Raw genomic sequence first — 22,522 nt, 5'->3', positions numbered from 1 at the left:
TCAAATAATTTATTTTTTTCCCCTCCTCTAAGAGCTGTTCACAGGGTGCCAGGATGCCAGGAGAACATACTGGTGATGGTGCATGCAACCAAACGATTCCTTTTATGTCTCATCTAATTTTAATTTCTACAAATTTCTCAGGAAAAACACGTTCTTTGTTTTGTGTTTTTTCTTGGGATACAGATTTTATTACTGTACAATAAATTACAATCCAGAAGTTTGTTCCCACAGTCTGTATTTTGGTTTGTTGGTTAAAATCATTCCCTTCTTCATGGTCAGGAATCATGTAAACATCAACATGTTGTGTAGGCACATAGCAGAAACATGTTAACATACACCACCTCTTTTTTACCTCCCCCATACATCTCTATCTTTCTCACACCTTTCACACAACGAGACACTTGGCTACAGGCACCTCGGCACACTCTCACATTCATCCTCATCCTCCCTTGTCTTCATCCTCTCAGTGGGTGTAGAGGGAGGCGGTGAAGACGATGTCCCTGCGGATGGCCAGGGAGGCCCTCTCCATCTTGCTCCCCAGGACGGAGTCTCCCACGATGCGGGCGGCCTGTCGCACCTCCTTCAGCACCTCGTCCAGGCGCTGGATGCAGCGGACCACCGTGCCCTCCTGGACGTCTGTGAGCAGGGCGATCTCTGCGAACGGCTGGTGACGGGGACCAGAGAAAGAGGGAGATGGGGCATGGTGAGATGCAAGGCGAGCAGGAAAAGGGATGCGCAGATGAGAAGGTAAAGTTGAGCAGCATGCATCCAGAGGGAAATACAAATTCTGTTTGAGAGATCTAACAAGATGTGGAACAAGACAAAACAATGGGCCTCCTGCCAGAAACAGTCATAAGAACAGATTTGTTCTCAAGTGGTACATACGAGGGATTTAATAGAATTTATGGCATTTACCAATTCTGTTATACTTTGAATTTTCTCTCAGGTACAAATGAACTTCATGAGCAGAATCTGCTTCTCTTTAACAGAGGAAAAACATCTTTCATAAGGCTAAGCCCAACTATAAGGCCTTAATCTAAATAAATTTAGAGTTTGAATATGATTTATACACCTAAAAAAAAACCTCACTTGGCAGTTTTATGAGCCATGTCATTCATGTTAATGATGAAATCTCACAAACATGAGCTTCCTCTTCTTCTGATAAATGATCCAGATACAGTTTGTGTAATCATACCAGATGTAAATGCAGTAAAAATCAAATGCAACAAAGGATTAAACCTCACCATGCCTCTGGCCCAGCAGTACACCACCTCTGTCAGACCAAACTTGAACTGGCCCACAAACTCCTCAGCTGTCTGCGGTATCCCACAATCCCTCTGCAGCTCTCCGATACGCTGGGCCACCGACATCACCCGGTCAATGCCCTGAAAGGTGAACAGAAAGAGAGAGTGGGAGATGGGGTAACAGATGGGAAAGAGTAAGTTAAGCCTGAAAGACAGAGATTTTACTTTTACAAGCAGCCCTTAAACGCACCACTCTTGCCTCTTGGTGTTAAGAGGATGACCTTGTCATTTATGCTCAGGAAATCTGTTTCACAAACCGCACCGCGATGCGTCTGCTCTTCGAGGATAGCACATCTCAGGGCACAACCTGAGTCATCACTAATTTAAGCCCTCATAAAGCACTTTCATGTATCAGGGGCAGTTCACAACACACACTGACAAAGCAAAGGCGTATTTGACAGAGACAGACCACACCAGTGAATTAATAAGTGAGCCAGAGACTGGGGTGAGTTAGGTGAAGTGCCCTTGATGTCCTTTCTGCAGGGTGAGGATGTTATACATCAAATCCGCACAATGTAATACAATGTGAGGGTGCGTGTGTGTGTGTGAGTCACCAATGGAGGAGGCAAAGTCTGGGCAGTATGTCAGTATACACACACACACGCACACATCGTGTTCACTGTCACTTTAACATCTGTGTTTTTCATGAGATAGAAACAAGAAAATACGAGCTCCTCCTCACCTCCTGCAGTGTGTTGGTAATGTGCGGCTCCACCTGCGTGTTCTGTGTGAAGACCAAACAGGACAGCAGGGCGGCGCTCTCTTCGGGCGCCAGCGGGCTCAGGACGTTCTCGAACAGCAGCTCGGTCAGCAGCAGCTCATGGCTGCTGATCTGACAAGCTACACGGCCTTTCAGCTGCACCGCCCCGCTGCTGTCGACGTACTGGAGGGACTGAAGCACCTGAGGGAAGTAAACTATTCAGGTCCAGTCGAGCTGTGATCAGCACGTGGCTTAACTTTGATTTGGCTGCAGGAAATTAAAACATGAATCTATTCCTCTTTGAACGGGGAACTTAGAGGGAAAAATGCTTTCAAAAAGTAAAACTTTGCAGGTTGAAGTCAGACTTTCCTGACTGGATCATGTCCCTTCTGTGTGAACTGTAATGATTTCAGTTATGTTAGCATGCTACACTATGATGTGACCATGGTAAACAGAAGTACTGAACATCAGAATGTTAGCATTGTCATTATTAGCATTTAGCTAAAAGCAACTCTATATATTTAAGAAATATTTAATCATCTGCTTTAAATCTCCAGCAAATAGCACTGAAATGATTAGCTAATCAACAACTTTGAAAATCAATTATTAATTTACATAATTTACTTAATCAGAAACTGTCAATAGGTGACCAGAAATGAGACACAGGAGAACTTAGACCTAGAAGTGAGCTTATTTAAAAAAATAAATAAATAAATAAAATATTAAAAAAAAAAAAAAAAAAAAAAACACTGATAGAAACAGATCAGGACAGCGAGTCAAACGTCTGATTCAAACCTTGATCCTTTGGTGGTATTCAGGCAACAGAGACAGAGACTGGTCCGACACCAGGAACATCAGCCTGTCCAGCTCCTCCTGCACACTCATCCTCTCCTTAACCCGAGCAAACTGAAGACAGACACACAGACACAGACACACAATCTCTTAACTTGAGTATACAACAGCGGCATTGAAGCGCTTGACCTGATTTCAGAGCAACACTGCATTGTGGCAGAGAGGAAAATGCTTCCTATTGTACTTTCATTGACAGCACAGAGGAGTCTCTCGGTGAATATGTTACATAAACCCAGTGAGGCCAATTACTGTACACTAACAGCTTGAATTGTAGAGTGTGCTGCATTCACCATCGCTTTCCAATACCCACAGTGCTGCATAGAGACACAAGGAAGTGTGAATCTACAGTGATGAGAGGAGACAGTGATACTGCAAGTAAAAGCATTTCTTGCAAAGTAATGAGAGAGCTTGTGTGTGTGTGCGTGAGATGGCTCAAATGACACGCTGTGCCTGTGAGACAGCGATGAGCTGCAGCTATGAGCCTATAGGGGTAATTATAGAAACAGCCGACTCCAACTCTCGCATCTTATCTCCTAAACGGGGCTGCCAGGAAGACAGGATACACAACACAAAAGCAGAAATTTTGTGATGGAGTTTGATGTTATTATTGTTAAACTAGAGGAGAAATGATGGAAGGATAAAAGGAAAACTGAGGCTGGAATGAAAAGGGAGAAATGAGAGGAGGCATCAAAAGGGGGCCAATTGCAAAGGAAGTGTCTTATGTAAGGGTATGATGTTAATTAGCTGTATAAATATTCAATTGGCACACAGAGGAATTTGATGTCTTTATGAGCAAACAGTGCATCTCTGCACAGTGCATCTCAAAAATATAAATAACTCCTCGAGGAACTTTAAAGAGCACTGTCTTCAAGGACTGCCTCAGTGATTAAACAACACACACTCGCACAAACACACACCTGCTCTGCGAAAGTGGGCGAGTGGATGCAGTTGAAATCTTTGAGGCTGTCCTGCAGCACGCGGAGCCTCATGGAGCCCTCCACCACATCGACGCTCTTCAACTGGAGGTCGTTCACGGGGTCGAGGGTCGCTATGCCGCCGGGGTTGGCCTCGGCCAGTCGCAGGAGCTCCTGGGTCGCCGTGGAGATGGCTTGGCCAGGAGGGTCGAGCCTAAAGGACAAGATTGGAGTGATGAAGACAGCGAGAAAGATGACCTCCTTTTTAACTGTGACAGTGTTGAGGGGTTTGACACAAAGACAGCTGAAGTATTGTGATCTACATAATGGACTGTGGCAATAAAGCATGAATGCAGATCTCCATAGTTTCATAACCCTACAAGAGGTGAAAAACTGTAGCAGAGCTTAACTCTAATTTTGGTTCTCAGGAAGTGAATCTGAGATGAGAGGCCCCTGGGAACCCACATTGGATGGTGAAATATTTCTAGGTGACCCCACCCCCCATATTTTTTTGCTCACTCACACACACCTGAATCGTGGCTGTTGCCTCTTGTTGTAGTTGTCGATGATCCTGTCGGGAATCACTTTGAGAGTTTTCACTGTGATGGCTGAAATATCATGAAACTTCAGCTTCTGTACTGTGTGGCTGCAAGGACCTGAGGAAAAGAACAGAAATATATATATATATTAAATTCTACTGTTGCTATAACTTCAAATTGAAAAAGTAAAAAAGTGAAAGCATACAAAAAATATGCGTGGGTGGTGTTAGTGAATGTGTAGGAAGTCTGGGGGTAGAAATGAAATGCGGTGCTAATGAGAGGAAACCAAAGTGTGTGTGTGTGTGTGTGTGTGTGTGTGTGTGTGTGTGTGTGTGTGTGTGTGTGTGTGTGTGTGTGTGTGTGTGTGAAGAGGAGCAGATAGGTGCACCTGGCTGACGGTCAACCAACCTTCAGGTGTGAAGAGAGCTGTGTTGTAGAGGTGGGTCAAAGCTGTGTTCTTGCCTTTCCCCTCTCCCTCCTCGTTGCCTTTTTCACAGATGATGAGAGCTGTGAAGGTGCGATTCACAGAGTCATTGGACACCTGGCATGAAGACAAAACAGGACAGATGTGAAGACAACTGAATACATTGTACAATGTTAACACATAAATGATGTTAGGGGAATAACAGTGGCTCAGTTCTTGGTGCTGTCGCCTCAAAGCAAGACCGTCCCGTGAAAAACACACAGACAAACAACTACCTGAAGGATAACTCCCAGGGCGTTGAGATGCTGTTTGTTGTTAACCACCACAACTCGACCCACAGACAGAGCTTTCAGCCCGTTCACAGACTCCAGAATCGCGCGCTGAAACCAGAGGAAATGTAGAAGATAAACAAGCAGCAGATTAAAGCTGTATGAGTTTGTGCTTTCTTGTGTCCGCTTGTTTACCTGGAGGGCTTCGGTGGTGGTTTGTAGCTCCGTCACTGTCTGGTAGTACGGCATCAGGTCGGACAGCTGGCCCTCTGTGTCCAGAGGAGGCAGAGAGGACAACATCTGCTTCAGATGGCTGATCCTCTTCTCTTGTGCCTGGAGCAGGAGCAAAAAGGAGGAGGAAGAGAAGAAGAGGGAAGGAAATAGCACATTTGTCAGTTGTCGTGAGAGAGGGAAGATGTGAGAGAGATGAGCAAAGAGGAGGAGGATGGGAAGGCTGAAATTTTTTTTATTCTTTGTTTTCTAATGTGAGTCCGATTTAACAGCATGTGCTGCTTCTGTGTCATTTACATAACTTGATTTTACTGTTCTATCAGAAACCTTAAGTGTTACCTGAGTGTCTCTGTGGCTTTCAGAGAAACTCCTCCTCATCATGTCGGTCACACGGAGAGCTTCGACTCGCAGCAGGTTGAGGATCATAGTGTAGGTCAGTCTGAACTGGGACTGGAGGATAGTGGGCTTACCCTGAGCCAGACAAAAGTCAGAGCAGGTCAGAAATACATACTTCAATTTGTGAAAAATGGCTAAATAATTTGAGTGTTGTACAGCTGCAGCAGACATATGAGGGATCAACTAAAAATAAACTGCAGTGCCAATGTTCATTGCAATAAGGGAACATGTAAACTTGTGCAGCTGTGTGGTTCATTAATGTGTTTTTAACAGCATGTGTCTATGGCACAGAAAAAAAAAAAGCAATATCATGGTTTGGATACGCAGGCAATACTTGTTAGTAGAATAAGCTGGCAAATGTTGGAAAAAAAAAAAAAAAAAAATATATATATATATATATATATATATTTGTAGCTTGTACAGACTCTTTGAAAATGGTTAGTAAACGAAAGACTGCGAGACATCTCATAGCAAACAGATAAAAGGAGACAAAGGAGATTTATTTCTGTTGAAGAGCACACTGACATCGAAATGCTCCTCTCCAAACTGCCACAGAGGGAGAACGAGTTAAAATAACCCACTCAACTGTGTAATTAAATGTTAAATGAACAACACCTTCCTTGAACCACAGCCAAATAAACAAGAGGCATGGTGCTGCTTTAGGAGAGTATTTCCATCTGAAAATGGTGACCAGGTGATTTAATACCAACTGATATATAAACCCACGTTCTAGGTGGATGTTACAGTTGTTCTGGGGTTGAAACATAAAGAACCTCACCAGCATCATGACATGCAGATCTGCCATCTCATGAACGCCAGCCTTACACAGAATAATGACGGTGCCTGTGGCGTCCAGTCCTCTCCTCCCTGCTCTGCCCGCCATCTGAATGTATTCACCTGCAGGTACCGTTAAAAAAAAAAAAAAAAAAAAAAAAAACATGAAAGAGATACCAAAAATATTGTTGTTTTCCTCAGTTCCAATTCATCTTCAGAGATGAAAGGGCATAATAAATGTTGGTTCAGATGAAAGAAAGGGAACACTGAGACAAACAGGGAGCACCAAACCTGGCAGCAGATTTCTAAAGCCGGTCCCATCGTGTTTCCTGATGCTATCGAACACCACCGTCCTGGCAGGCATATTCACACCCATTGCAAATGTCTCAGTGGCAAACAGCACCTGAGAGATGAAGGGAAGATGCAGAGGAATGGTTTAAACCAGCACTTGAAATAACCCTCGTCATTTTTAGCACATTGCTGTTGCTTCAGTGAACTTGTCTGACCCACCTTTACGAGCCCTCGAGAGAAGAGCATCTCAATGACTTCTTTCAGGATGGGCAGGATCCCGCTATGATGGACTGCTATTCCCCTCTTCAACAGGTCCCTCATGAGCAAGATCTAAACATGGCATTTTGAAGGGTCACATATGTGGTTGATTTAAAAAAAAAAAAAAAAAAAAAAAAAAAAAAAAATCTGCATACACATACATCTGACAGAACTGATCTCACAGTAGGAAAGCAGGAAAGCAGAGACTCAAATCTGCCCTAAGTATAACATTAAAATATAATTAGAAGCCTATCAACACATATTAAGCCGGGAGCCATAAATTTGGGTGTGCTGTTTGACTCTGATCTTCTTTCCTTCTGTGCTCTGATGTTTTTGATGCATTTTTAATATGTGTACATTTTATTAGTACTTCTGTTATCTGTTGTTTCACTCAGGCTCATCGTGGTTTAACATGGATCAATGTTTTAAATGTTTGTTTGTGCTATTTGAAACACTCTGAAACCTTGATAAGAAAAGTGCTATTACGATCACGCTTCACTGCATTTGCCCAAATTAGATTTGCTGTCTGTGCCAAATGACAACAGTCAACTGACAATGCGAGGATGCCGCCTGTAATAAAAGCCTGAGGAGAGAAAATGAGAAAATCTAACGGCTAAGCCGACTGGTCCTTACCTGAGGAAGCTGTCGGTCTCCTCCTCGGAGGCGACTGAGGCTCTTCTGGAAGAAAGAGTGGATCTCTGCCTTCTCTATGGACGTGGTCAGGTCCATGGAGTCCAGCGAGCGGGCGTTCTCATCACAGCGGGTCCGAGAGAAGGTGAACGCAACCACCGGGGTCTGCTGCCGCTGGGACAGGAAGTGTAGGAGGGTGAGCCACACCGCTCGGTCCTGGAATGAAAACGAAGACAGGGACGATAAGAGGACACAGAAGGATGTGGTCAGAGAGAATCCAAAAGTGGTGACGTGACAGAACAGAAATGAAGGGAGTTACCTGGCTAGCTGACGTGTTATGTGAAGTGCTTTTTGTGCCAAATGACTGGGCGTGTTTGCTGGTTCGCTCCTTTTTGGCATCAACAGCTGCATAGTACCTGAACAACAGACACACTTCCTTTGTGAACAACAGCCTCAATGTCTTTCTCTGTGACTAAAATAACCACCATGTGCTGAAGTACCACAGAGCTGCAGGTGAGGAAAAAAAAGTTGCACCCTTTTGTGAGGAAGTTGCCTGCAGCATCCACCAGCAGGAACATCTCTTTCTGAGTCTTGGTGCTGTTTCCAGTGTACAGATGATGCTCCAAAGGCACAGGTCTCTTCATGGTGCTGATCACGTAAATATGCCTCTTCTTAATACGACTGGAGATAAAAGTTTGATAGAGAAATGTTCAAAGAATACAAAAATCCAATTAATCTCAGGAGCCAGTCCCTCATTTTTATCAGTTTATATCAGTTATGTCTGAGTTTAAGAGCAGATATTTAAAAATAAAGACTGTAACCACTATCTTTGCTTCACAAATGGTGTTTTAATATTCAGTGTTTCAGCAGATGTCAGTGTGGTACACCTACCCAATCCACTCGCTAAACTCCAGGGCATTTGGCACTGTGGCGCTGAGGAGAATGATACTGACATGATCAGGAAGCATAATCAAAACCTCCTCCCACACAACCCCTCTCTGCGGAAAACAAAAGGACAGTAAAAGAGGAGAGAAAATCTGTTATTCTTGACCTCAACAGCAAACCAGATCACTGAGGAAAAGCAGATGGGACTGTCCCTGACCTCAGCATCGTTGATGTAGTGAACCTCGTCAAAGATCACCCACTCCAAGTCTCTGATGACCTCTGAGCCGTTGTAAAGCATCGACCTGAGGGAGGAGAGAAGGAGCAAAGACCTTAGAAGCTCTCCCATCTTTGTTAAAAACAGGACTCTGATATTTGTCACATATCACCTGAGTACCTGAGGATTTCAGTGGTCATGATGAGACACGAGGATTCAGGGCTGAGCTGGACGTCGCCTGTCAGGAGTCCAACATCACCAAAGGTGTTCTTGAAGTCTCTGAACTTCTGATTGGACAGAGCTTTAATGGGGGATGTGTAGATGGTTCTGTCAGAAGACACGATCAGAAGAACACTCAGGATATGACATGAAAAAGTACACTTGTAATCCTAATTTATACAAACTACATTGGCCTCCATTATGTGAAAACAATCATATTTCTAAATAGTCCATTTTCAAGTTTTCAGGTGTGCTAAACAATTACATGCTGCTCTGTGGGTAGAGAAAATTTTCTAAACTCTTCAGCAATATAAACCCCCTTAAAACCAATTAGATAATACCAAAAAAAAATCCTTCTCCATAATGTCTGTATTTCAGAAAAGAATTTGTCGTTTGACAACAGCAATACATGACTCACACTGAGCTATCCTAAAAATCAAAGGTCTACTGCTGTCTTCAACCTTTATCAACTCATTGCATAGCTGTGCACCTACACGTACAGTGAGTGCAGAAGAAATTGATTTGTACCAACAAACTCACACCTTGTCATGTGTTTCTGTGAGAGAGCGATGGCATACTCTGCCACCACTGTTTTGCCAGCTGATGTGTGTGCAGCTACGAACACAGAGTCGTGAGCCTCCAGCCTCAGCACAGCCTGTTTCTGGAAAACGTCCAGCTCAAACGGCCACTGGAGCAGAGGAAGGCAGAGAAACAGATCACTGGATGCTCAGCCACTATGCAAAGTGATTTTCATGTGATGATTCATCACACATACACAGAAACAATAATTAAATGAGGAGGTGGGAGGAAAGTGTGACATTTGGAAATGTACAGCGTATAAACAGAGGCACAAAAACACATTCTGTCATATTTAAGGTAAGCAGGTAATTACTAGAACACTCACCTTAAAAGCTGGGTTGGGGATGCGTTTATAGAAATCATCACAAGGTGAAGTTATGTCGACAGGGATGGCCCATTTCTTATTCACCTCTGGATTCTCTTTTGGCTTTGATTTCTCATCTTTTCCTTTCTCTGAGGGAGTGGGAGATGACACAGCATCCTGGAGATGGAGGAAGAAAACCAGCTCTCAGTGCAGTTAATGTTTGGCCACAGGCAACAACATACAGCGCTGCGTGATAGTTGGATTCATTTCAGCTTGCAAAATTAACCAGTTGGCATATTATCCATATTGAAACAGTTCATTACATGAATAACATCCAGTTGAAAACTGTCACATGAGACAAACAACTCATTTTGACAGACATTTTTCTTTGTTACACTTCTGTTAGTGATTCATAACACACTGATAAAGCTGAGAATTTAACAAATAAACAATTTAGCACTGCACAGATTGAGTTATTAACTCTACTCTTTTATGCATTTATGACCTAATGTTACCGTTGTAATCAGTCTCATCACACATTTTCTTCCCTCTTTCAATTCAACCACCTGTAAAACCCATCCCCCATCAAAACTGTTATATTTAAGTTTAAAACCAAGCAACTGACTACATTTCTACAGTGGAGCAATGTTAAAAAAGTATTTTAGTAAAACAGATTTGAAAAAAAAAATACTTGAAATACCTTGATGCCCAGGTCTTCCAGGCTGTTTGTTCTGGGTAGTTTGGGAGCTTCTTCACCTCCTTTGCTTTCCTCCTTCTCCTCTGCCTCAGGTTGTAAGTCAATGATGTCATCAAAAGTGGACAAGAGGGACATGAGGTTCACCTCTGGCTTTGCCACTTTGGCATCTTTAAGATACAAATTTTAAAAAAAGAAAACAATTACGTAATTATTTTTGCCCCTTGTAGCTGTTTTTTTTTTTTTGTTTTTGTTTTGTTTTTTTTTTTTTTTTGCTTTTGCTTAAGACAACATGATATCTAACCTTTATCAGTGAAGTCCATCCCAGCTTTAAGACCAGGTGGAACTCTGAGTAAATCTGTGAGGGGGAAAAAAAAAAAGAAATACAACAATAAAAAGCTGAAATGACAACAAAAGTCTTGATATTATTTTTAAAATGCTGCAAATCAAAATTAAAAAAAATGACCATTCTCAAAGTCTATGTCCTCCTCCAGCTCAGATTTCTTCTTGATTTGGTCAAGTGTGAGCTCCTCCATTCCTCCTGTAAATATCATTATCAATATATTTCAAGATAATAAGGCCACAATGAAAACTTCTCATTTGTACAAATCTGTACTATAAGAAGAGAAAATGCTTTGAATGAATCCAGCTCACCAGGGAGGAAGGGGTAGTTGGTGTTGCTTCCTCGAAGGCTCTCCGAAGGAGGCCCGGGTTGACGTTGTAATGACAGCGAGTTTTTTGCTGAGAGGCCGGTGTTCTCCAGCAGAACCTTGAGGTGAATTACAGACAGGTCAGACTCAAAAGTAGATGAGTTAACTTTTACTTTGTTTAAAGTAACTCGTGACATTAGGGCTGCTACGTATAAATTATGTTCATTATAGATTACCTGCATATTATTTTCTTGATTAACAGCAATGATTAGTTGTGTATTATATTTGCCCATTAACAAAAGTGCAAATTTACATATTGAAATTACTTTTTGATCTGAGAGACAGTCCATAAAAACCCAAAGATATTCAGTTCATTAATGTGCAAAACAAAGATGGCAAATAATCACATCTGAAAAGTTGTACATTTTTATAATTTCTTTCTTCAAAATGCCTAAAACAATTATTCAACTATCAAAGACATTGCTGATTTATATTATATTGTCAAATCATTTCAACTGAAACTGTGCTTTCTAAATAATTAAAATAAAAACAGTATAGTGGGAGGAGGGGGCCTGTGTGTTTGAGAGATACCTCTGTGAAGTCCAGCAGCATCCCTGTGGTTGGATCTCTAACAACAGAGAGATCAGAGTGAAGCGGAGACTGAGTGCAGTTGAGCAGAGAGTCGACATTAAACTTTCTCTCAGTCACCCTGTTGAAGACAACAACACCACAATTACAGCTTCAGATATATATGGTTAATAAATTAATTAAATAATTACACATTACATTATTATTATTATTATTATTATATTAGTCTTGTTAATTTTTGCTCTCTGTACTGACAGTCTTGATTAATTTTTCCTGTACACAACATTTAACAGTTTTTCAACAGGCAGGATTAAAAATTTGTAAGTCAGGGTACTCTATTAGTGGCTTTTTGACCAGCAAAAAACAAGATCATCAACAGGTGCATGTACTTGAGAAACTTCTGGAAGGCAAAGTCTGTGTCGTGTATAGGAAGCCAGGCAGGGTCCCGTAAAAACTGTTTCTCTACTTCTGTCTCTAGGTTCAGGCTGGTGGGAGGAAGCCCATGAGGGAGCTGTGGAGGGAAGTAAGACAAGATCAGTCAATTTCCTTAACTGCATGTAATTCCTCTCTGTTTTCCCCAGTGAATACTCTCAACCATCTACTAACGGTAATTAAATTCAATTGTAAGTGACTCTGTTTCTGGTGCACGTCTGCAGCCTCAAACCCGAAATACTCCCAAATGACCGACGTGCTGTTTTTCTTGGGGTTTAAATCCCATCACTCCGCTTCTGCTCCAGCTGAAGCCATTTCATAAATTAAGTAGCAGGTGGAGCAGGTTATACTGATTGCGTTAGCGCGACCTGTCCACGAGCAGCATGCCGCCTCTGATTGGTGAGCTTAGCAGGTGGGGAGACGGCGTGTATGTGTAAAATAGTTGACACAGCAGATCCTGGGTCAGTCAGGAGCACTGCAAAAAACTGCAGCTTTGGCGATCACACGATCGCGTTGTCTGAAATCGCAGTTTCGATCAGAAAACGATGAAAATTTCAGCCCTAACATTTACCCATGTAATGTTTTGATTTCAGTTTTGTGAGACTTTATGCTTTTTACACAAAACTACAAACGAGTAAATGTACACAGTCATCCTGCTCCACACTGACCGTGCTTAATGGAGGTAGAGGCTGGCCAGGCAGGGGGTGTGTGATGAGCTCAAATCTGCCAGAGCATCCCATCTCCAGCAGGGACAGCGGCAGGTCCGTGGGGCCCGCAGGGGCCACATCTGCAAAAAACAAAACAAAACAACGAAAGCACAAAGAGTGTGAAAGGACTAAAACACAAACACAATAAGGCTCGACCATACTCATGTAAGCTGGGTGCAGCCAGGAGGATGCGCCGTATGAAATCTAATGCTAACTGAGCTCTGTCTGCATGTGTCCAAGAAATAAACGGAATGAATTATTATTATTATTACACCCACTGGTTAAGTAGTTAAATGTTAAATCTATAAGTCATGAGACTGAATAGAGCTCTGATTGAAAGCAAGCTGGCTACACTGTTAGCCACATCCTGATTGCACAAGTTACACCTGCGAGCCACAGTAGCAGGACAAAACGCCCCTCTATACTACATACGTATAGGCATTTATGTTGAAGGAGCTGGCTTGATTTATACGACACAACTTACTTAATCTGTCCATGTCCACACTCGCCACTAGCAGCTAAAAGTTGCCACTAAGTGTTAGAATCTGTTGTCGCCTCGGAAGTTGTTAAAATTGACAAGCGGAAGTTGCTAGCCATGCAGAGAAAACAGAAAAATAAAAACAGAACAGAAAATGTGTAACCATTTTAGCCACGCGTTTTCTTTGCTATATAAATAGCTGTATAAAATACTATTAATTGTTTTACTCCAAATTGATATTTTTTCTTTTTCTTTCTTTCTTTCTTTTTTTTGCAAATAAACCGAACGTCATCAGCAGTTTTGACGTCTAATTTACGCGCCGGTGTTTTTGTAGGAGTCGGCGCACAGCACAGTTTGGTAAGTGAATTTTTATGATATTTTTGAACTGCTCGATAAAGTGATTTTAAGATACGTATGTGTATTATTATTTTGACAGGCAGGTAATTTACTTTTCGTGTGTTCCGAATTAGCTATATTTGTATTCTCTTTTGGTTTATTTTCTGGCTAGCGACCGAATTAGCTTATCTGGGCTAACAGTGGGGAACGATTTGAAAGTAAATGAACGAATTTCTTTACTTGTATTGATGTTAAAATAAACTGTATTTGTCTCCACCTGTTAATGTAGTTGTCTGTATTGTAGCGACTACCATCATGGTAGTGTTTCCAAGTTCACTGACGGAGGAAGAGGAGGCTCTGCAAAAGAAATATGCTAAACTAAAGAAAAAAGTAAGACATTTACACACAAGCAAAATATAAAACTTGGCATTGACGTGAATGTGTAACGTTCAAACATTTATCGTAATGTGTTGAGTTTATTTCCCAGGTATGGCATGTGTAACTCAGAGGTCAAGTTATCTTATTTATTTGCTTATTTACGGAGCTTGTTTAAAAGCAAGAAGCGTTGAAATGTTTTATAGAGAAATTAAATTGTGGGATTATTGGATTGATGATTACAATAGATTAAAAACACAGGTTTTTAATTTAGAAAGATTTTGTAGGTATCAGTAGACAAGGATTTTTTAAAATTGTCAACATTTAACTGTCTTTTAAGAAAAAGGCGCTGCTTGCCTTGAAGAAGCAGAGTTCAACCAACCAGACAAACCAGAGTGGCTTGAAACGGAGTAAGTGCCTTTGACTCCATTTAAAGTAATTTGTGTTCTTCAGAATTTGTCTCTACTCAGTTAACTAAAATGCACTCACCATCAGAGTCCCCCACAACCCCATCATCCCCATTGTACACACTTAGTTTACTGGGCAATAGTTTTAGCTAGGTGTACCAAAGAAACTGGCAGCTGAGTCTATAATTTAATTAATTCATTTATGGAATCACTTCAAGTTATGAAATTTATACAGGGACACATATTTGTATACTTGCACTCATTCAAGGACACCCCTGTTAAGCACAAATATTTAAGACTGTCAGTACTGGGTATACTTTACATTTACTAACAGGGCCTACAGAACATCTTTACATTACACTTTGTTTTAATCATAGCCTTGTCGGACCAACCCGTCGTTGACACCGCAACAGCGACAGAACAAGCAAAGATGCTCATCAAGTCGGGTGCCATCAGCGCCATCAAATCAGAGAACAAGAACTCCGGCTTTAAACGCTCTCGAATGCTGGAGATTAAACTCAAGGTAGGATATCATTAAATACATGACGCACAACTTTCATATTTCTGGTGTTTGCAAGGCAAGGGACATATAATCAAACAGTGGAATATTATGTGCATGTGGCTGCCATTATTCATATGATATGATGTTGTGGAATCTATCTATTACTGTTTGGAGAACACTTAGATGATAAAAGAATTATGAGTGTGATAGTGAACCGATGAGGAGAATGCTTAAAGGCAGAAGCACACAATGCAGCACTTGGAGAAAGAACTTGTTACAAATTCACTGTTAACTTTTTTCCTTTGGTTTGTTTTGGTTGTACATTTGTTCAGTTGTTGCTCTTTATCTGGCACAGGACCCAGAGAAAGGCCCCGTTCCTGCTTTCTTACCGTTCCAAAGGAGCGTCTCCACAGATGAAGAACAACCTGAGGTACAATGGAGATTTAACATTATAAAACTATGTTGTTGCAATTGGTGTCTCTTCAGATCAAGATATCTGCTGAGCAGTGAAATTCATAAAATGTCTGTACAGGTTGAGGAAAAACTCAATGTAGCGCTCTATGTTGCATTTGAGTAGTAAATTAGAGGTACAGCTTAATGTGATATCATCATTTGTTCTTCTTCTAGTCTGGTAAGAGAGCCCACAGGAAATCACTGTATGAGAGGTAACATCCAAAAACCACGATTAATGATCAATACAGCCAGTTTAAGCCACTGACAGTGAGTATGTGTGAGTGTAACATCATTTCCTCGTGTGCCACTGCAGCTTCGTCAGTTCAAGTGACCGATACCGGGACGAGGACGACGGGGGCGGCATGTCATCCAGCCGCGACTTGGACAGAGACCGAGATCGAGACCGCGACCGAGAGCTGGACAGGGAACGGGACAGAGATAGAGACAGAGACCGGGACAGGGATAGGGATAGAGACAGAGGCAGAGACAGAGATCGAGACCGGGACCGAGAAAGAGACAGAGACCGGAGCAGAGACAGGGACCGAGACCGAGACAGGGACCGGGAAAGAGACAGAGATGGACCATTTAGACGTGAGTAACCATTTTCTGTTGTCGTATAAAGAATTTATACAGTTATACAAGGAGGAAGGCAGAGATGCAGATATCTCTATGAAAAGTACTACCAGCTCATGAGAATCCGTGGCAGAGCCAACTCATAATGTGGGTGTAGTGTAGTGGTGGTTGTCTAAAGGCATTCTGGAACACATTAATAATTTTTCTCTGTCTCCTATGTGTTTGTCCTCAGGGTCTGACTCGTACCCAGAGCGGAGAGGAGTGCGAAAGGGGAATACAGTGTATGTTTACGGCTCTGGGCTTGTCGAAGACAGCCTGCGCTCTGCCTTCTCTCAACATGGAAACATCATCGACCTCTCTATGGACAACCCTCGCAAGTATGGACCTATTAAACAAAGCCGTGTGCACATATTTCTGTCTGTTGTTCTGATTGTCTTTCTAACAATACAACAAGCCACAGTGTGAATATATAGGGTCCTATTCTCTCCTGCCTCTGTTTCAATCCATTTATGTTTCCTTTCTCTCTTTCCAGTTGTGCATTTATCACATTTGAGAAGATGGAGTCTGCAGACCAGGCTGTAGCTGAGGTTGGTACCATTCAAAAAAAATAAAAAAATAAAATCAAAATCAGTTTAAAATGTAAAATAAGGTTTGTGACACTGAAGTTCTATAACTTTTTAATTCACAATTTTGTCCTTATTAGTATCTCCTACACTACTTTTATTATTATTCTACAATAATTCATTTAAATTGTTTTTTATCAAATTATTTGACCACAGTTGAGACTGAACTTTCATGCTCTAGTAAATTTTTACTGTTGTTTTAAAATGGCTAATAAATAAGTAAATAACAAAACCTAGCCAGTCTTTTAGTCTACAAGAAGACACACTGTAGTTTTGGGTAAGTCCTGCTGATGTAGAATGTATACGAAACAGACCTTACTGTTTTTGTCTCACAGCTGAATGGAAGCACGGTGGGAGACATTCACATCAAAGTCAGCATCGCCAGGAAGCAGCCCATGCTGGATGCTGCTACGGGCAAATCTGTGTGGGCTTCACTGGGTAAGCACAGCACTGTTATTGTTTGTTTAGACATTGATCAGACTCTGTGTGTGTGTGTGTGTGTGTCTGCACAGCGTGGATTAACCTTCACCGCTGTCTCTCTTCTTTCACAGCTGTGCAGAACAGCACTAAAGGCTCCTACAGGGACAAGAGGAACCAAGTCGTGTACAGTGAAGATTTCCTCTGATGAGAAAAATTATTTGCTTTTGTATCTTGGCATCAAGCTTTTCATGTTTTTTTGTTACTCAGCTTCTTAACGTGTCTGTGTTTCAGGATAAATACAAATTTTCTGCTGTCGTTTAGATAGTAGATCACTAGTAGTTCACATGATTGGTATGTGACGCTGTGTGTGGCAGCTTTGCTCATGAAACTAGAGATACTGTTTCAGTGGAGCTTAATAAATAGTATCCATACGTTGTTACCTTGAGTGATATTTTCATTTGTTTTGAGTTGACAATACACAGGTTATGTGGGTAAATACCGTTACTCCCACCAATGTGTTTGAAAAAAGGATGTGACTGCACAAATTCAAGTTTTTTCCCTCTCAACAGTATTTGAGGCAAATTTAACACAAGTGTCAGGTACATATATACACACACCTTGTGACAGTCTACAATCAGTGACACTGATAACAAGTCAAGAACACCTGCTTACACTTTTAATACTAATCAGGCAACGTAAGTGAAAACACCTGTGTGGGTGGACTATGGCTGTGTAGGGGCTTTAATTTGCATTCATCCATGTCAGGAAATTATGTATGTAAGTAATGACGACATCTAACAGAGAACATACTTTCTAATTACTTTATTTACACTCATTTATATCATCTTTTCTTTGAGCTGTGGTCAGCAGTCTGAACATGTATTACATATATTCAAGTTTAAGATTACAGTCTGAGTCAAACTAATCAAACTATTCTAAGACATTACAATCAATGGGCCTTTTTCACAGGACATTTTGACACGCCACAGTAGGACAAGCTGTAAGTAAATAAAATGAATGATGGCTGAATTTAATTTGTGGCTTTAGTTCCACGGTCCTGTTACTGTTCATGCTGGCTCTCTGTCATGACTAATTCAGACCCTTGAATATTCCAGAGCCATTGTTAGTGTTATTAGTAAAACCTGTACTTTTCCTATTATGACAAGTAAAAATGTCTGCTGTGATAAAGATCGTTTGGCTTGGTGTAAAAGAGTGGTGGAATCAGTCACTTTAACCCACATCCATCACTTAGTATGCATATTTTTTATGCAAATTTGAAAAATATCTAATGTGACAGGGCTTTTATTTTCACAGTCTCAGATTTTAAAAGGCCTCATAGTTAGTGTTGAGCACTTGTTTAACATCCATATGTAACACCACAGATGGATCTCCCCGCTCCTCAACACTTACCGCTGCAAAATTTAACTTAATGAAGTTATCGAGCTTGGGGAGCTTTAGTTTAAAAACTTTGCTGTCTATAATGCTTTGGCCTATGACACTTGTTCAGTAACCAGACATTCTTGTTCCTCCTCTCGTATTCTTCCAGCAGCTCCCCTCGCTCTCTCAATCTCCTCCTGCTCATGTAGGGAGTTCTGCCCTGTGGTCTTTCCGTGTTGCTCCTTCAGGTGGCGTCGTAAGGCGGGCTTGTGGGCAAAACGGGCGTGGCAGTAGGCGCAGCGATGTGGGCGCTCGCCACTGTGAAGGTTCATGTGATCTATCAGTGTGGATTTTTGAGTGAAAGTCTTGTAGCACAGGGGGCACTGGTGGGTTTTGCCGGCACCCCGGTGCACGGCCATGTGTCGGGTGAGGTTGGCGGAGTGGTGGAAGTGTTTGCCACAGCAGGGGCAGGCGTACAGCAGGTGAGTAGAGCGGGAGTGGATAGCCAGAGAGTGAGCTGAGGGGAAAGTCATGCCGCAGTGCTCACAGATTACAGGCCCTGCTACGCTTGAAGTGGACCCCACAACTGCAACGGACTCATCCCCTCCCTCGTTTGTTCCAACAGTTGCCAACCCCGAACTCCCCTCACCAGCACCACAACTAGTCTCCTCCAGGGAATACTGGTTCAAACTGTTTGCCGTTGGTGAAGCTTTTTCCCCCTGAGCGTCACCCATGCTGAAGTCTAACCGTGGGAGCTCAACTGAGACATAACCTCCTGTCTTCAGCCCTTCTGGGTTGTAGTCTAGTCCAATACTCCCTCCCAATCCAGCAGCTGCTAGGTACCACAACTCCTGTTGGTGAGCCAGGCCCGGAGATCTTTTCTCCTGAGAAGACACCCACCTTCTCCTTTTGAAGCCTCTCCCCCTGCCTCTCCCTCTGCCCCGGCCAATTTTGGGGTCAGTCAGCCTGCGTCTGAAAGTGCGAAGACCCTCCACTGAAAGTCCTCCGGTGCTGAAGTCTTCTTCTGTTCGATTCAAGTCATACTCGTTGCCCTCTCCTCCGATCACGACACCTTCCGTCTCTGGGTAACAAACATCTTGAGGTTCATCAGAGGGAGCTCCTCTCTCCTCCTCCCTGTCTCTGTTCATCTGCTCCTCTTCAGAGACGTACACTCTGAACACATCATAGTCCTCCTGTTTGGTCTCTTCCTCCTCGTCCGATGCATTAACCTGTAACAGAGGTTAAGACTGGGTCAAGAATGAAACTAAAGGGTTGTTCATAGTTATCTAAGAGATGTTAAATAACTATAAAAGCTGAAAATAACCAGAGCCCAAGGTGACATCTTCAAATTGATTATTCTGTCCAACCAACAGTATAACAAAACCAAAGATATGTAATTTACAGTGTCATAAAAAAAGAGGAAATCCTCAATCTTGAGGAGTTGAAACCAACAAGTGTTTGGCCTTTTTGGCTTGATAAATGGCTTCTAATGACTGATGGGTTAAAGAAATGATCGATTGACTATTTCAGGACTGAAAGAGTCATTTGATGTGTTACCAGGTACTGTTTATACTGGTGCTCTAATGTGACCTGTGCTGACAATAGGAGTGGAGACCTGAGAGGAATTTTTATTACCCACAAAACCTCTGTTCTGTGTCAATCCAGAGCTATCTTCTTAAAGTGATTATCCTGTTACCCTGAACTCTGTAAGACCTATCATTTATCACACTTCAACTGACCATCTGCTGAGACGATTTATGAGGCAGAGCGCCCTTTCTGTCCAGACATTATTCAGCCAACAACTGAGAATTTAATACCTTAATACATGGCTCATCCAGCATGAGACTGTCATCGTGGCGCTGACTGCTGCCCTGAGCAGACGTATCACCGCTGTTCTCCTCCACTGATCGTAGTACAGGACTGTGTGGGCCCATGGGGGAGGGTCGGCTGGTGGGAGGAGATGCAACAGCATGAATGCTGCCACTGACGATCACCGGTCGAGACTGACTCTCCTCTGCAGTCATCTAGAGGAGGAAACAGGATAGGAAGACAAGACTGTTCAAAACTTATGATGACTGGGCTGCATCACTGACAGCTATGAAAGTACTTAGAATGTGTTGGTGTAGAAAAAAGAGGCACAAGCAGGCCAGCAAGTACTTATGTAAAATTAGAACAAACACAAACAAGTCTGTCACATTTTTTACACTGAAGACTTTACCAGAAAGACTTTTTAACCTTTTAAAATTATTGTTTTGGGTTACTGACCTTCGGTGGACTAGGGTTCTTTAGCTGGACATACTTCTTCAGAGCTCCTCTGCAGCGCTCGACGATATACTCCATTTGCAGGTAACTGGCAGCAGTCAGGTAGTTGACAATTTCCTCTGGGTTAAACTGCAGCACACCAGTGTAACAAGACTGGAGCAGGTCACACACCACTGTGGAGCTATACAGCATTGACACCTGGATAAAAACGTGAAACAGAACCACAGAGAAGCAGTGTTTTTACTCAGCATCAGAGCGTTAAAGAGAGACACAATGACAGCTTTGACAGTGTGTGCGCTGACATGCATACCTGAAGCTTTGGGGATGGGTTGAGGAGGAACTGATCCCTCAGGAAGGGCGAGCAGGCAGCGAGCACCACCTTATGTCCCCTGAAGGTCTGGTTGTTGCTGGCCACAATGGTGATGTCACAGAAATGCTGACGGGATCTAAGCGAATTCATGTGCTTCAGGGTTGTGTCCCCGTGACCCGGTAACCGAAAACAGAGCATCTCCATCCTGCCTGAGTAGAAATGAGGATTTATGTTATTGTTTGCAAATTCCAAGGAGAAGTATTCGTTGCAGAGAACTCGGTGAGGCGGTCTTTAGATGATCAAAACATGGGAAAAAAGGCTGAGGCAAATAAACAGAAATCACAGAAACAGTGTGCTTATTACTAGATACATCATGGCCGCCTGATTTCAACAACACAATCATCTGAGACCTAAGGCAGTTCATGCTCCTGTCTACAAAACCGAAAAACCACAAACTCAAGATGCAACAATTGTGCAGACGTATAAGTGTAACGCGGTCAATAGAGGCAATAGCAAACACTTATTTGAAATTACCACGAAATATTTAAGTATTCACCTCAAGACTGATGATGGTGTTTATTTATGCGGGAATACCAGTGATTTAGTATTGTAACTGTATAATCTAAACCCGCTCCTACGAGTAAGTGGTATGGACAGAGAGAGAAAAAAATCAATACTGTTGATATGATTCTCTTAATTCAAGTTGAAAGTGTATTTAGAAGAGTGTATCACTAGTGTCACAACCTTACAACCAGGAAAATACACATTTACACTGCATTGCTTAATAATTATATATGTTTATTCTAATCCAGTTTATGAGATGGTATCTAATCCCACGTAACTGAACCGATATTTTATCGATAAAATTGCGAGTTTTGAATTGAGGGGCGTTGAAAAGTTAGCCAACGTGCCTGCGTGGGGAAAAAGCTAGAAAGAAAGGCAAGTGGACTGTATAATAAAATGACACTATTTAATCGACTGGTGTGATTCCCATAAGAGGCTGAAATCGATCATGACACAGTTGTTTGCCTCTTTTTCCTTGTGGCCTAGCGAACCCACTTGTCTGAACGTTAGCTAATGTTAGCTACTAGTTAGCTTGCTAGTAACCATCCACATAAACAAACAAAACCTCTCGTCAAACTTTGCCGTCACTCACCTTCCCCTGTCCTTCCGCTGAATTTCTTGTGAGCTGTCTTTAAAAAAACAAAATCAATGTTTTGTTTCAACAGGACAAATAAATTGAGGTAGCGTAAGTTGGCCGGCAGTGTTTCCTCATCCCTGCCGCACATTAGCTTCCATCTCGATCTCTGTTTACCTTTTGGCCTCTTTGTGGAGGAAGTGCATCCCGAGACAACAAATACAAACCGCCGGACATTCACCGCCGCTAAACTGACTTTGAATCGGTTTTCGTGGGAAGGCTGTACTCGCTGTTAGCCGTGAAGCCAGGGTACGCACGCTGACTTCTGATCAGCCCATTTCAAAATCAACGGACAGGGGAGGGGCGGGGCTAGGCCGGTGACGCGGCACGCTATTCACGTCGACGCTCGTCGGG

General features: G+C 42.3%; 3 protein-coding genes across 6 annotated transcripts; 1 reads left to right on the top strand and 2 right to left on the bottom strand.

Annotated features, from left to right (window-relative positions):
* Positions 1–152: 152 nt before the first annotated feature.
* skiv2l (SKI2 homolog, superkiller viralicidic activity 2-like) lies at positions 153–13,414 on the bottom strand. The gene is made up of 29 exons (XM_041053691.1): positions 13,339–13,414; positions 12,816–12,934; positions 12,105–12,226; positions 11,719–11,836; positions 11,132–11,246; positions 10,944–11,018; positions 10,782–10,835; positions 10,484–10,647; positions 9,805–9,960; positions 9,443–9,588; positions 8,862–9,008; positions 8,685–8,769; positions 8,474–8,580; positions 8,117–8,263; positions 7,902–7,998; positions 7,586–7,798; positions 6,914–7,024; positions 6,695–6,806; positions 6,408–6,526; positions 5,573–5,704; positions 5,198–5,335; positions 5,009–5,113; positions 4,718–4,850; positions 4,300–4,426; positions 3,774–3,984; positions 2,800–2,910; positions 1,987–2,205; positions 1,245–1,385; positions 153–664 (listed from the first exon to the last, which is right to left on the bottom strand). Exons 1-29 carry the CDS (start codon positions 13,349–13,351, stop codon positions 464–466), a joined length of 3,738 nt encoding a protein of 1,245 aa, XP_040909625.1. The 5' UTR covers positions 13,352–13,414; the 3' UTR covers positions 153–463.
* A 213-nt stretch (positions 13,415–13,627) lies between these two features.
* On the top strand, positions 13,628–17,456 carry nelfe (negative elongation factor complex member E). Of its 2 annotated transcripts, none has more exons than XM_041053692.1 (11): positions 13,628–13,689; positions 13,958–14,058; positions 14,384–14,453; positions 14,828–14,973; positions 15,308–15,382; positions 15,580–15,617; positions 15,719–15,996; positions 16,211–16,355; positions 16,511–16,565; positions 16,937–17,039; positions 17,153–17,456. In XM_041053692.1, the coding sequence occupies exons 2-11, from the start codon at positions 13,984–13,986 to the stop codon at positions 17,224–17,226; spliced, it is 1,059 nt and encodes a 352-aa protein (XP_040909626.1). In that variant the 5' UTR covers positions 13,628–13,689; positions 13,958–13,983; the 3' UTR covers positions 17,227–17,456. The 2 variants fall into 2 exon arrangements, with proteins under 2 accessions (XP_040909626.1, XP_040909627.1); XM_041053693.1 differs by having other exon boundaries at positions 13,644–13,689; positions 13,973–14,058.
* A 148-nt stretch (positions 17,457–17,604) lies between these two features.
* Positions 17,605–22,426, bottom strand: LOC121192463 (zinc finger and BTB domain-containing protein 12-like). Of its 3 annotated transcripts, XM_041054182.1 has the most exons (6): positions 22,286–22,426; positions 22,127–22,163; positions 20,971–21,179; positions 20,664–20,858; positions 20,216–20,422; positions 17,605–19,627 (listed from the first exon to the last, which is right to left on the bottom strand). In XM_041054182.1, the coding sequence occupies exons 1-6, from the start codon at positions 22,343–22,345 to the stop codon at positions 18,512–18,514; spliced, it is 1,824 nt and encodes a 607-aa protein (XP_040910116.1). In that variant the 5' UTR covers positions 22,346–22,426; the 3' UTR covers positions 17,605–18,511. The 3 variants fall into 3 exon arrangements, with proteins under 3 accessions (XP_040910116.1, XP_040910115.1, XP_040910117.1); XM_041054181.1 differs by having other exon boundaries at positions 17,606–19,627; positions 22,127–22,423; XM_041054183.1 differs by lacking the exon at positions 22,286–22,426 and having other exon boundaries at positions 17,606–19,627; positions 20,971–21,175; positions 22,127–22,251.
* Positions 22,427–22,522: the final 96 nt, after the last annotated feature.

This window comes from Toxotes jaculatrix, chromosome 13 (genome assembly GCF_017976425.1).
Source record: "Toxotes jaculatrix isolate fToxJac2 chromosome 13, fToxJac2.pri, whole genome shotgun sequence".
NCBI lineage: Eukaryota > Metazoa > Chordata > Actinopteri > Toxotidae > Toxotes > Toxotes jaculatrix.
Note: the sequence above shows the minus strand (reverse complement) of the source record. Positions and strands in the feature narration are given on the sequence as shown.